At 39.7% G+C, this 15,914-nt stretch overlaps 1 protein-coding gene across 1 annotated transcript in view; it reads right to left on the bottom strand.

Annotated features, from left to right (window-relative positions):
- Positions 1-15,914, bottom strand: part of PTPRG (protein tyrosine phosphatase receptor type G) — a 3,415,981-nt gene that overhangs the window by 127,421 nt on the left and 3,272,646 nt on the right. The window contains exon 24 of the mRNA XM_044077514.1: positions 7,514-7,660. Within this exon, the coding sequence (XP_043933449.1) occupies positions 7,514-7,660 (147 nt within the window). The remainder of the gene's footprint in view (positions 1-7,513; positions 7,661-15,914) is intronic.

Below are 15,914 nucleotides of genomic sequence, written 5' to 3'. Positions count from 1 at the left end.
AAGCATTCTATAGCTATGTCAAGAATCTCAATGGCAACACTCAGATCTGCTCTGAGTTGCAGCACAATGGCACTAAATATACAACTGATATTGCAAACATCCTGGCAGATAGGTTCAGTGCTAACTTTACCCTCCCTCATCCCCTAAAGGGCCCATTCTCTATACCAAAAGAATGCAAATTTCCTGTAATCACAGCTGCATAGGTAAAAAACACATTTTCTAAAGCTAAGAACACAGCATCCATGGGGCCTGACAACATCCCAGGCTGCGTTCTCCATGAACTACAGAATGAACTGGCACCCCACCTAAGCACCATGTTCAATCATAGCCTCACTCAGGCTTTGTGCCCACTGAATGGCGCACAATGACGGTTATCCCACTCCACAAAGGGGGGAGCTACTACGGGCCCCATTAGCCTAACAAGCCTGGTCTGCAAGGCCATGGAACGTATCATCATGGAACTTATAAACAAAGACATTGGTAATCTCCAAACTCTGGAACCCACCCAGTTTGGGTTTGTAAAAGGCAGATCATGTCTCCTAAACCTGATTGACTTCTTTGAAGCAGTCACCAAAGCCGTAGACGAGGGTAAGGTGGTTCACACAGCCTATCTAGATCTCGCCAAGGCTTTTGACACCATCGCTCACTCTGGAATTATAGATAAACTCACTAAACTAGGTATAAATCTCAATGTCACAAGATGGGTTGCCAGCTGGCTCATTGACAGAACCCACACTGTGAAAGAAGCAGACTCCAAATCTGACTTCAGAACAGTGACAAGTGGAGTACCACAGGGTTCATCCCTGGGTCCTCTCCTGTTTCGTATCTACTTTTCTGAAATACAGGTTAATACAGAAGGTCCTTGCCTAACGAAGTTCGCAGATGACTGCAAACTAGGAGCCATAATTGAAACTTCTAATGATGTGGACATCCTACAAAAGGGCCTCAATGAGACAGATGCGTCGTGTCCAAGCCATGGCCTCAAGCTCAATGCCAAAAAGTACATTGCCATCCCCTTTGGTAAAAACTCTGTACCCATGAGCACCACATAGGTGGTAGTCTAATTAACACCAAAAATGTGATGAGACCTTGGGACACAGGTGGACAGTAGTCTCTCCTTTGATAATCACAACACCACAGTAGTCAGGTAATCCTTCTACGTGGCACACCTCATCACAAAAGGTTTCTCATCCAGGAAAAAAGAGGTAATTGTTCCCCTCTACTCGTCACTCATTAGACCCATTACAGAGTACAACGCCCCTTTTGGTATGTACCTCACAAGACATCTACAACAACCGGAAAGGTCACAGAAATAAGTCACAAAGAGGATTACTGGCCTCAAACAGATGTCCTATGCAGACCGTCTCAAAAACCTCAAGCTTTACTCTGTCGCATATCACCTACTCTGATGCGATCTCTGCCTAACATACAAAGCTATGTCAAACACAGAGCTCTTGTACATGCTCCACTTAAAGAAATCCCAATCCCTCCAAGCTACACGCTCTAGGGACCTAAACCTTGTCACCACAATAAACAGAACATGCTGGAGGGATAGATTCCTGTCCCAGAGACTTCCCATACTCTGGAACAAACTACCTATCTATATCAAACAAAGCTCCTCATTAGCACTCTTCAAGAAAAATCTTGATGATTGGATGGGAAACAGGAAATTCACCCCGGGGATCACCTCTGTGGCTCTGCTCAACAGGGGCACAAGAAAATCATTTTCTTGGGTGACGAAAGCCAGGGTACCTTTTTGGCTAGGCTTGTATAGGCTCTAAGGCCGACAGCCTAGTACCTACCTATGAACCTATGGAACAGGATGTCAGACCTCATCGAAGGAAGGGTTATTTTAGAAGCTGTCAAGGAAGGACCCAGTAAACACAGCTGTCTGGAGGAGAATATGAAGCATGTTGAAAACATACCTTCAGCATACTATAAAAGTATGCCTTATAGGTTGCTTACACTGGCCATGGCCAGGGGAAGGTCAGCCCTGATATCCTCAAAGCATTAATCAAGTGACAGACATCAACACTATAGCTAAGTATGTCTACTAAGTCCACCTAACTATGGACACTGGATTAGAAAAAGGTCCAAGGTTAAGGAATGGAGTATAATAACAAAGAAGTGCTATGATGATGCCTAGTACATGATCTAGGACAGTTGCTTGGTCGAAGGATGCCAAATGTGAAAGGGACAACAAAAATTCCCACAGGAGAAGTAACCAAAAGAGATACAGGTGAGGCATTAGTTTCACAAAATGGAGCAGAAACTGAAAATATAAGTCAGCTATTCCTTCATCAAATTGCCCACTGCTCATCTATTATGTACTTGAGCTGAGACATAAAATGCCTTTGCATGTATCATCCTAGACTGAAGTTATGGCATATGAAGAAGGGTCAAGAGTTTGTAATGAGTTGGCAGACTTTAATAATTCTCTGCAGACTACTCTATCAGAAATTCTGGGTGAACAAAATGGTATAAATAAAGAAATTATTTTTGAGCTATGATACAGAATTGGAATTGCCTAAGCATGGTAAGGTCATGCTGTGTCTAATAATGGTGACTGCCAAAAAAGCAATTGCTAGAAAATGGAAATCAAAATCTAAACCAACTATACTGGAAGTAGTGAATACAGTAACAGAGATAGAACTGGAATTGGGATCTTTAGAAAAGTGTAGGAGCAAATTACATAGGGAAAAAATGGGAATTATGGGAACAATACTTGTAGAATAATAATTTGGAGGAAAAAGGAGGTTTAAAAGAAGGCAGAATTTAAATGAGCTATGTAACATTTGATTGACAATGACTGGACAGACTAGAAGTGATGTATAATGTTTGCAACTAAAAATTTGTCAACATGGTTTGTTTTCATTTATATAAATATATGATTGCCTGTGTCATAAATGATAACTTAATAAAGGTGTTTCTTGCTTTAAAAATGGAAATTCTTCTAACACTTCATGCAGAAGAATGTTTTGGAGGATGAATGAGATTTAAGAGAAGGCAGTCACTGAATAATTTATATAATGTTGCTTAGATTATACGATATATAACAATATATGTCATGTATAATGCTTGTAAATGTAAACTTGCTAAGATGGTTTGATTGCTTCTATATAAATCTAAGTTTGCCTATGTCACAAGTGATAATTCTATAAAAGTGTTTTAAAAAAAAAAGGCTCAAGAGTTTGTTTCCTTAGTTTACATTTGAACCGGGTAGGTGGGTTGGTTCAAGAGCGGTCTTCAATCACTACCTGGGCACACAGTCACTTTCAAAACAACATGTGCACGCACAGGCACAAACACATTCACAGAAGGTTAATACATCATGCAAGTAAGAATAGGTCTAAGTCTTTCATATTCCTATACAAAATATAAAAGCAATTACGTATTTCAATAGATTAGCAAGACTTTTAGTAATTCGAGCTTGATCATTACATATTTTACATATTTACAAGACATTTTAATTAGTATTCCTACTGCTGAGATTAGAATGTACATAAGCTAATTATTACAAGTTTGGTAGTCATGACTGATTTTAAATCTATACAATATCTATGAAGTACCTACAGCAGCAGTAATTTTAATGTAGTCTTATGAAAAAGATATAGACTGATTGGGTGCACTTCTCAGGGGTCTGCCTCTAGGACAAAGAGTGCATCTTCGTGACCTGATCAACAGTCACCAGCAATCTAACGACAAGACACGTTACATTTTTTCCCTACACAAAAGGAATTTAAGAAATAATATAAAAAAAACCCCACTGCAATATACATTGGTTTACTGCTCTGGAGACACCTGCAGGATCTGACTTATGCACATGCACAGGTGAAACAGAAGTAAGAAGAGCTGGAGAAGGACCAAACTATATACAGCATGCTGACTTTAAAGCACAGCTGTAGAGATGCAGCCTCCCAGCTTTGGGATGCTACAAAGAATATTTACTGCGGGATCAAGTTTGTGGCACGGACTTGCTTGTTATCTGAAGAACACACTGTTAAATCTAAGTATCAGTTAAAAGTGTGGTGCTTTACATGTTCAAAAGATTTATAGCTGTGCCCAGTGAAAGTGGGTTCTTCTGCTCTTGCAGCAATAAGACCACTATCAGAGCTGAAGCACAGAGGTAACATCACTATGTTAAAATGCATTCAACACACTTCCAATATCAATTGCAACCCATCTGTAGAAGATGATGTGCCAATCAGTTGGGTGCGTTCTCCAGGCATACAAAGCAGTTTACACTTTACGTGTACTGAACATGAAACACAGACACTGCCACCTTTATGTACGGCTGCCATACTGCCCACAGTGTGGTAAACTCAGGAATAATAAAAATAAATAATAATAATCTTCACTTGATAACCAGGTAGGCCCACTGGACACCGTCCCTTTTCAGGGGTAACCTGGGAGTTATGTTCAGTTTAGTGACTTGCTCAAGGCCACAGAGTAAGTAAATGAGGGCTGAAGGAAACAAACCCTATAACCTAAGAACTACAGCTCACAGCACCCTCTGTGCCAAATGCCAGTTGTGATAATGATCATATGATCTTATTGGCATTGTAGTGGCTTTTCAGTCTACTTATTCATAGTCTGAAATTGTGCAGGATGATAATATTTACAACATATAAACAGCTAAACAGCTATGGCCAAATAATAGTTTAAATTGTATTTTCTAATATATCTAAACACTAGATCACAGTAGTAGGTCTTGTTATATTCAGTAATTATTATTAATTTACTGACCATTTTTATTACGTTTCTGATTAATTAGGATGAACTGCTGAATGCAAATGCTATTTCCACAGCTCTACAAACCTGTTAATCTATAATGTAGGCTACAGGTTTCTGTAAGTGCTTTATTTACAGTCAGTGGCTTTCACTGACTTACTTTGTACAGTGCGATAAAAATGTAATTTCATCTGAGAATGAAACAAAAGAGTCACTGATTTGCATGTTATAGCCAATAGCAATGTGCCTGACAGGATACCTTGTTCAAATCATGCAGCAAACATATTAATTCCTTTAAAAGTGACAGACAACAACATATTCCCCTAACAAAGCAATTTATAAAACTGGATACATTCTATTAATGGTAATACAAAAAAAAAAGAATGCTGCCAGCAAATGACCACAAACATGGTCTGCTGGGTTATGTATTATGCAAACAATACACTTCCCCAAACACCTAACTTACAATCATAAAAGCTATGACTACTCAGATACTGTTCTCACTACAGTTTTAAGAAAACTTGTGCAATAAAATGCCATCACCTACACCAGCTTTACTGTATGAGTGCACAACAATGTATCTACCAATAAATACTTGGCATCCATAATGTATACACAGAACACTCCTAAGGTGCATTCTTGTTTATGGTAAAAACATTACATGTACATAAACAGATAGCTGCTTTGCCATAAAATATTGCCAACTCCTCTGTGTTTCACCTGCTGATCTTTACTTGCTTCTTCTTTAACATATGAAGGAAAATAGATGGCTGAGGTGTTGCAGTTGCCAAGTTAAATAAGTAATACTAATTCAAATATTTATTTACAGATCAGATTTAGAAAAAGTACTTCTAGCATAAAGCAAATACTCTAAATTTTGTAAGTTGTTGAAGTTTGCACGGTTTTCTTTACTTTTTACAAGGTTTACAGGGTTTACTTTAGATCGCCGAAAACTTAAAATCTCGAGCGCTCACATGAGTAAAAATGCAGATATTCGATATTCATTTTTTTTGTATCGCAGTACAGTGGAGATCGGGATATTTCCCATTTCCTCACTGTAGTGCGATCTTGGAGATGGAATATATATTTAGCAGGGGGGTGTGGGGGGTGCAGCCCACCACAATAGTGATTTTGAATACCTGCATATTCGCTCATGTGAGTGCTCGAGATTTTAAGTTTTTGGCTACATAATATAGGCCCAGTTTACAGATGTGAACATTATCAGATTTTGGAAAACATTCTGAAACCATCATAAAACAGCAACTCAACATCCTTGCTTCAAAAGTTTGCTTTATCGTCTTCAAGTTAAAGAATAAAAATTAGTCTGTAGTCCCATCCATAACATTGCTACTGTTTATATACATATATATCCATGTACACATATTGCATCTGTGTGTGTGTGTGTGTGTGTGTGTGTGTGTGTGTGTGTGTGTGTGTGTGTGTATATATATATATATATATATATATATATATATATATATATATATATACATACATACATACATATATATATATATATATATATATATATATATATATATATATATATATATATGCATATTAAGTACATATATAGTTAAAGATATAAATTCATAGATATAGATTTATATCTATACATACATAGACACAGATACAGACAATTATATCCAACAGCTAAATTTAATTTTGGTTTTGGAGGAAGAATGCTCAATCATGACTAAAAATAGAGGGCATTTTATTTTGCTTACCAGATTAGATTTCTCTGCTAAGCTATTTTTTGAATGTTACTGTTTTCGTGCTAAAAATGACATGCTTTGTATATTAGCAATGCAAAATGTTCATAATTATACATTAGCACTTATAATTTCAGTACTTCCATAAAAAGATATGCAATGGGAACTAGAGATACATATAAAACCTGCATTTGGGCTATAATTCATGAATAATGCATTTCAACAGGTTGTGAAGCTATTTATGGATATGCATGCAAAATGTGGCTGAAATGCATTGTTAAACTAATTACACAGTATTAGGACACATTTGTCAGCGGAAGCAGCAATGCTACAACCACCTAACCGGAAGTGGGCATTACATTTTTCAAATCAAATTTAGACTAGCACCAAAACTGCAATACACCAGAACTTAGAATGCATACAACAGGCCATGATCTACAGTAAAATGAGTTGTCATTTTCTAGCATCCTGCATTTTTCATCCTTTTTTTTTTAAGTTTACACAGGGTTTCGGCACACTTTTAAATACATAACTGATAAATAACATAACTTAACTAGAAGTGATATCTGGTTGAATCAAGAAACAACTTTGTCTAAAATGTTGTAGTACATCCTTCATAAAATATGTAGTGTTTTACAGGGTCATTTGCAGTCATTCATTAGGAAGTTCCTGAAACAAAATTTGTTCTAATCTAAATTATCAAGTTGTACAAAATAGTAATATAAATAGAGTGCAACTGTACTACACACCAACACACATCACATGTGCAAATTATGCACATATCATTATGCTGTGCTTAATATCATAACCCTAAAACATACTCCACAGAGTAACTAGGCTTGTCATATACAAAATTTGTTCATACAAATGTATAGACACCTGTAGGCAAAAATTCAGAGTTAGACGTGGAAATTATGTGCAGATTTGGACCACAAAATTAATGATAAAGGCCAGAATTAGAGTAAAGTTCAAGCTCTGCTAACTCTAACTTTTCTTTTACCCTACAGAATCATTAGGAAAATGAGAAACTGGAAAAAGTGATTAATACAGTGCTTCAGGTAAATACAAACTTTGAACTGTTTCTCCTGTCTTGTCTTCCCACCAACCCCGGGCGTCATTATGCTGTTCACATAGCTGTGCAGCTGTCCAGCGGCCACTTCGGTTTCTTTGCCAAGAATAGCTTCTAGCAAGGCATCATGGATAAAAACATACTGCTCCTAGAAAAAAAATGTGAAAAATCAACGGAACTGGTACGGCACAAAACAAACCTAATAATTAATAGAGGGACTTTGTTTTTCACCTGTTAAAATAGAAAGTTGTATAAATTCCTATTAAACACTGCACATGTTCTAATCAGTAGTTGTAATGAGACAGCTCCTGCAATGAAAATGGGCACTCAGGGATATGGATATTACTGAAAAAGGATATGACACATTACCCTCTTATCAGTAAGCTGTAGAAAATATAAAGGTTTCTCTCCCCAATATGAGAAGAGGTCAAACCAAACAAGTCAAACTCGTTAAAATAGCAACACTTGCTCCACACTCAAGTTTGCATCACACTGCACATTCTCTCTCCGATCTCTCTCACATACACTGTCTCTTCAGCTTTCATACATGCATTCACTCACTCTTTCATTCTCTGATCTCTCACACAGACTTCATCTTTCATACATCTCTACAATCTCTCACACACAGTCACTTCTGCTTTCATACATGTATTCACTCACTGTTTTGCTCTCTGATCTCACACACACACACTCTTTAGCTTTCATACATCTCTCTGATCTCTCACAGTCTCTTCTGCTTTCATACATGCAGTCACTCACTCACTCTCTCTCCTCTCGCACACACACAATCTCTTCAGCTTTCATACATGCATTCACTCACTCTTTCCCTGTCCGATCTCAAACACAGACACACACACACACACACACATACACACGTTTTCATACATCTCTCCGATTTTTCACACATGGTTGTTTCTGCTTTCATACATGCATTCACTCACTCTCTGTTCAACTCATTCAATTCCAATCCGCTCAGCGTGCCACTGAAAACCGTTCCATGTGCCATGCTTTCTAGCGGAAATATAAGTTAAATATTATTATTCCAGCCAGGTTTTTAATTACTGTATTTCAATATTAAAATCAAATCAATACAGTGTTTATGGTATGGTATAGTATAGGGTACAGTATTTGTCAGGTCTATTTTTAATAGTAACTCTCAAGCAACCAGAAACTACAGTTATCTGGCATCTACCAATCCCCATGGGTGCCTGTTAACTGAGAGTTTACTGTACTTGGTATGTCACTACCAGAATTTACTTCCTGTAATGGTGATACCCAAACTTAAGGATCAAGGCTGGTTACCAAAGGATAGAAAAGAAGACACGATGGAAGGAATATTAAGATTCGCAGGGGATCCCTGCATTCTGGACGCACGTGTATCTGAATGTGTGAGAGACAGGGAATGACAGTAACATTAAAGTGATACAATGGCCTACAGCTTATTTGCCAGTATGTAAGTAAAACATCAAGAGAACGGTTACTGTATCATTCATGTGGCATACACAGAAGCCATTTTGTCACGATCTCTCTACCTCTGAGTCAAACAAAGAAAGTGAGTACTTTTAGCTTAACAAAATAAAACCTGCTAGAAACTGGTCTCATATAAAGAAGAGAATGCTAAGGATTTCAGATTGGATTGATTTAACCTAAAGGCCATAAGATTTACCTTGCCACCCATGACATGCATAGCAGCATGTTTCCACCTAACATACCAGCAGCGACATACAGTAAACTAAAATGAGAAGGAAATGTGAATGAAAAAGCAGTTAAAAGTTGCAAGGAAATCAAGTCTGAAAAAGAAAAACACAAATATTAAAATAAATGTATTAGTGTGTGTGTGTGTGTGTATGTGTATGTGTGTGTGTGTACAGAGATGAAGAAGGTTCATTTTTAATGTTCAAAACTCATATCTCCACATCATCTGACCAAATTCTATTCAGGCAGTCATTTCCACATTAAAAAAACAAAGTTGTACCTCATTATGTTGGTACAACCCAGAACAGAAGTAACACCATAGTCAGCCAATTGCAAGGATTCATCTACTGTGCTCCCGTCCTGTGAATTAACTAAGTATAACAATATTTTTTATTCAGACACAAAACGTTATCATTTTCTCATAACTGTAATGCTGGTAACCCCACCTGAGAACACCTTCTCCAAGAACTTGGTCAACAGCATCTGTACCTGCAACTACAACGGCTCTAATTCTAATCTAATAGGTTTTGTGCTGAACATTTCTTGAGGAAGCTAAACGTGGGATTCTATTGTTTAATGCATCTGTAATGCTTCTCAAAAAATAATAAAGAACTTTTATTTCCTATTAATTCATAGAGGTCCTTAATTTGCTGTCAGCTTCTCCATATGTTTATTTAGAAGGAAATGAGGTGGACATGAACAGTCAGTAATATGGAATATTGTAAACATTAAAAATCTTCTTCAGTTTCTGTGGCCGCATAATAAACTTTAACTGATGCAGTAAAGTCTCTGCATTTATTACATTAGCTTTTGAGAACACTTACTAACAAAATCACCCCAGACAAATGTTATTATCACAACTACATATTATTTTTTTTCTGGTATTTGTGGCCCACAAGGCACAGCACCTAAAAGAATGACAGCAGTTAAATGACTTGTGCAGAGCTAAATGTAGGGAAAAAAGAGCTTATGAGCTCGGACACAGGGCTGGAGACCATAAGAGTTACATGACATTACCTGAAATGCACTCATGACTGTCGGCCTTAACCACTAATCTGTGATGTCATTCATACTATGCAGCCTGGTGTCATCTGTGCAATCTGATGTCACTGCTTTCCATAAGAAATTAAAATCGGTTAATGTAGTGAAACAGTTAAAGATGTCTTTAAAGTTGTTTGCAGTGCTTCTGACATGATGCAGGAGCAAGGTCCTATGACTGAAAAGGAAGGAGGTCTTGTAACTGTTGCCTTTGCTGTTGCACTTGCCAACTAATACTAGTGAACCAGACCTGGTTGTGAAAAAGTGAGGGGCTGCCAGCCCAGCCAGATAGAATTTTGTAGATAATTCTATGTCATTGTAAATATTAATATAATCCACAGGCTTGTTTTACAAATGTAAAGAGAACTATATGTTATGATTAAACTATATGTTGTACTGAGCTTAGAAAAATGTAGCCACAGTGCACCCTGCTGGAAGAAAGCTGTTAGGTAAAGAATTTTACAACTGTGTTTGATCTCAAGCACGGAGACAGGATGTCAGGGCTAGTAAATTCTTTCTATTGTTTTAAGACAGAGATAATTATTAGATTTTACATGTAAAGTGTCCTTCATTCCTGCGGCTTCCTTTCAGGTGCAAGATTACAAAGATATGTTAAATTTTGAGTTCTGTGAGCCTGGGAAACTTCAGCAGAGGTGACAAGAATGATGTAATCTGAAATGACTCAGCAGTACTGCGTATTAATTTAAGGGCTCTCAGAAAGAAAGAACAGCATTCTATAGCTAGTCTTGGATCTAGTAAGAACATCCACTCACCAGCACTTGCTTGCTCTGTATGTAAGTAGTATTTAGAACAGTGATTTCTCTTAGAGATAGACAGGAATATTGCCAGATTAGTCTAGCTGTTTTTTTATATTTATGTCAGACTATCCTACAATATTGTTTTAAAGTATTCCCTGTGATTTCTGAACTCTGTGATGTCATTGTGTTGAAGTAATAAGTATTGTCTTGTGTTTTTATTATTTATTATTAAATATTTTTAAGACTTTCAACTGTGGCTGTTTTGTGTAGAGATAATTTAAGCTTCAGAGTACTTGTATGTATTTGGTGATATAGTATAAGCCACTCCAATAGCCTTAAAAGTTCTGGTCACACTTACTATTTGGATAGCAGTAATATTGCACAGTTGAATTAGGCACCCTTTGGTAAGGGCCTTTATAGTAGCTTTTAGTAGTGGTTGGTGGCAGTCGGTACTATCTTACAGTCTGGGCAGAAAGGGGACATAACCAGAGAACCTGTGCCAGCCTTCCCCAGGAGAGTCTGTGTGCTTGTATACAAATCAAATCTCAAAAGAGTGTGTGTGTGTGTGTGTGTGTGTGTGTGTGTGTGTGTGTGTGTGTGTGTGTGTGTGTGTGTGTCAGCTACTTGGGCAGGGACATGAAGCACTGGTTGAACAGAGAGGGTGCTGGAGGTTTTGGCTTGACCACTAGGCTGAGATCTGAACTCTATAGCTGTGCCAGTGGGGAGTCTTATTGTGGATCTGGACAGAAAGGGAGAAACAAGTCCCAGACTGACTGCGATCTCTGTGTGCACTTAAGGAAAATTGCACTTTACTGTGTGTGTACTTGTTATCCTCCCAATGTGGACACCCCTCACTGGTGCTAGTGGTGAGGATTGAGGCTCCTTGATTACAGGGCCAGTGCACATACTTCACATATTGTTTGGCAGTGGTGGGATGTCAACACCACATATTAACTGTTTGGCAGTGCTGGGATACCCATCAAATATTAATTGTTTGATAGTGGTGAGTTAGCCACATCACATATTAATTGGCTTGTTGTGGTGTGGATAGTGAATTCCTGTAGCTTGCATACAGTGATCACTGAAGGTGTTTTTGTACTCTAAATCAGCCACGCAGTGAACATTCAGAGTTCAGATCACAACTGTTTTATTTCTTTTGTTACCTTAGTTAGTCAGGGAGAGCAGGCAAGCATGTCAGCAGAGGAATATGGCAAGCTGACTAGGAGACAGTTGGCTGAGATGTGCCAGGCTAAAGGACTGGTGCATGGAAACCTGACTACGGCAGACATGATTGCAGCTTTGGCCACAGCTGCATCAGAGAATAGCAAACAGGACGACAATTAGACTGGCCGTGGAGATGTAGAACACTCAGAGAATGTACAGCTAAACCTCCCTACAGAGGAATTAAAAATCCATCTGGAGATAAAGACACTTGAGTTAGAGGCCAGGCCAGGCATTTGGAAATAGAAGTTGAGGAGAAGGAGAGGCAGAGGCAACATGAACAGGAGATGCTGACTCTTCGCCAGAGTCATGGAGGTAATGGGGAAGGGAGTAACCAGACTCCAGAAGCACAAAAGGTCAGTAAATTTCTTCCACAGTTTACAGAGGGGGATAATTTTGATAGATTAATTCATATGTTTGCGAGGGTATAAACAGTATGATGTTGACCAAAGGCTCTGGGTATGGTTCCTGACCACCTTACTCCATGGAATAGCTGTAAATTTCCTTTCCAAACTGTCTGGTCATGATTTTTTAAACTATAATGTTGTAAAGAATTGTTTGCTAGAATTCTTTTAAGCTAACACCTGAAGCTTATAGGAAAAGATTTTGTGAGCATAAACACAAGGCAGATGAAAGTGTGTTTGAACATGTTGCTGAAGTGATCACTTATTTTCATAGGTGGGTGAGTGGATATCAGGTCACCACTTCTGAAGGGCTGGCAGACCTTTTGGTGAGGGAACAAACTCTTAGCACTTTGCCTGAGGACATGAGGATCTGGTTAGCTGATAGACGATGTGCGACTTCAGATGAGTTGGGGAAGAAGGGAGACCTATACCTAGCAAGTAGGGCATCCCTGCACAGGAAAGGGACACCTAGTGCTGCTCATGGGTCTAAGGGAACCCATGGTGGGCAGCTCAGACAGCCCCAACAGAATCTGCCAGTAGCAGGGAACCCACTAGTCCAGGTACACGTCCAGGACCTAGGGTTAAATGTTTTGAATGCAACCAGTGGGGTCATGTGGCACATAGGTGTTCACAAAGGCAAAGTGAGGAACAAAGGTTGGGAGAGCCGGTAAGTGGGAAAGACAAAATGCCAACAGTAGGTTGTCTTGAGACAACAGGGGTACGGAACTACCATCCTGCAGACTGTCCTCATAGGAAAGGATTTTTATAATGCAGTATTGTGTGCTCATCCATTTACAAGCAGTCAGGCTTGGAGACAAGCATGTGGGTCTGGTAGCCTGAGGAAGACCCAGACAGACTGCACACTTGCAGCCAGGACTGGTGAGGTGGTTACTTCAGGGAGGGAGCTACACTCCAGCAGTGAGACTGAGTTTGAGCCACAGCTGCTTCTGGGTACTGAGGTTCCCTTGCACAGAGCGACTGCAAAGGTAAAGGTGAGTAGTAGCACCCAGGCTGACACCGCTGTCAGAGGATGCCAGACTTCCTGTGGAAGGGGAGCTGGGAAGGGTTACAAAGAGAGAGTTGAGACAGTCTCAGCTCTCAGACACTACATTGCAAGGCCTGAGGCAGGTAGCTAGTGAGGCACATAATTCTCAAGGGAAGGGGGATATCTGTATACTGGGACAAAGGATTATTGTATAGAGAGTGGACCCCTGAGGGAGGGCTAGAAGGTGAGAGAATACATCACTTCTAGCCATAGCCCATGATATTCCCTTTGCCGGTCATATGGGCATAAAACGTACAGACATTATGCAGAACTTTTATTGGTCTGGAATTTCCAGAGATGTAACAGGGTACTGCAGAAACTGTGAGCAGTGCCGAAAGGTAGGCAAGGCAGGAGACAAGGTGATAGCTCCTTTGATGCCTTTGCCTGTGATTGAGGAGCCATTTCAGGGGGTAACTATGGATATTGTGGGGCCTCTGAGTACTCCAAGTTTCACAGGGAAAAAATATATCCTGGTACTAGTAGGCAATGCTACAACATACTGTGAGGCAGTGGCTTTGTCCTCCACTGAGGCGGAAAAGATAGCAAATGCTCTGTTAGTGATTTTCAGCAGGGTAGGTTTCCCAAAATAAATACTGACTGACAGAGATGCCAATTTCATGTCAGACCTGCTGGCTTGTCTGTGGAAGTACTGTGGGGTGAAGCACCTAAAAACAACCCCCACCATCCCCAGACTAATGGTCTGGTTGAGAGGTTAAACTCTACACTCAAGTCCATGTTAGGGCATTTGCAGTCCAGTTTAAGAGAGAGTGGGAGAAATATTTGCCCCATTTGTTGTTTGCTAGGAATCCATGGGTTTTTTTCACCCTTTGAGTTGTTGTATGGACATAGGGTGAGAGGACCTCTAGATTTAATTCGAGATCAGTGGGAAGTTGAGTGTGAATCTCACACGGAGTCTGATATGGCATATGTCCTAAACCTCAGGACAAAGCTCAGGAAACTCATGGGCTTGGCCCAGGAGAACCTGGCAGAAGTCCAACAACAGAAAAAACTCTGGTATGACAGGAATGCTTGAGCTAGAGAGTATGCTGTAGGGCAGCAGGTAATGGTTCTCATTCCTGTCAGACACAACAAGCTGCAGGCAGCTTGGGATGGATCTTACAAGATGGTAAGAAAGGTAAGTGATGTTAACTACATGGTAGAACTGCTAGGCAGGAGCACAAATTGTATCATGTTAATATGATAAAACCTTACCATGACAGGGAGGCCCTTTTGCTGAGTATTTGCAGTGGACTGCAGGATGAGTCTGAGGGAGATCTGGTGACTGATCACCTCAGTGAAGCTCGGACTGACACCTCAGTGGAAGGGGTAGCAATGTCCCAACATCTATCTCCTACCTAGGTACGAGAAATCTGAGCAGTGTTACAGGAGTTTGGGGACATGTTCACTGTGAAACTAGGGTGCACCCACCTGGTGCAGCACCAGGTGGATACAGGACCCCCAAAAGCCTATTAAGCAGGTCCCGTTATAGGGTGCCTGAGACAGTCAAACAGATTCTGAGGGAGGAGATACAGAAGATGTTGGAATTAGGGGTAATTCAGGAGTCCAACAGTCCCCGGGCCTCCCCAGTATTCTTGGTGCCAAAGAAGGATGGCAGCACCAGGTTCTGTGTGGACTACAGGAAATTAAATAGTCACAAAGAGTCAGATGCTTACTTCATGCCTAGGACAGATGAAGCCCTAGAGCAGCTGGGTGGGGCTAAGTATCTTACCACCATTGATCTTACCAAGGGTTACTAGCAGGTGCCCTTGATTCCCAGTGCTAGAGAGAAGTCAGCCTTTTTGACTCCTTTTGGCTTGTAGGAGTTCACAAAGATGCCCTTTGGAATGAAAAATACCCTAGTGACTTTCCAGAGGCTGGTAGATCATATCCTTTAACAGTTACTGCATCCGTCTGACAGCTCCAAATGGACGGGAGGTTGTTTCCTGGCAAAAGTATAACCTTTAGTCAATGTAACAGAAGTCATGTTTATTCCACCTCTAAGAGGGCTGGAACCACTAACAAACCCTAAACTCTACATCTTTTAAAGTAAGAATACTAGGTGCAAGGGTGCTAACTGGGGCACTAGCAGATCCCCATCCTTACATATAAAATTAGTCTGTCAATTCTAATCTGTCTGCCTAGTGCCTACTGATTTATCTACCTATGTGTCTGTCTACCTACCTTTTCTACATAAAAACAAAAAAGTAATGCAAGACAACAGGGTTGAAAAAAAATAAACAC

This window comes from Protopterus annectens, chromosome 7.part0, assembly GCF_019279795.1.
Source record: "Protopterus annectens isolate FY-2018-M chromosome 7.part0, PAN1.0, whole genome shotgun sequence".
Classification (NCBI taxonomy): Eukaryota; Metazoa; Chordata; order Ceratodontiformes; family Protopteridae; genus Protopterus; species Protopterus annectens.
Note: the sequence above shows the minus strand (reverse complement) of the source record. Positions and strands in the feature narration are given on the sequence as shown.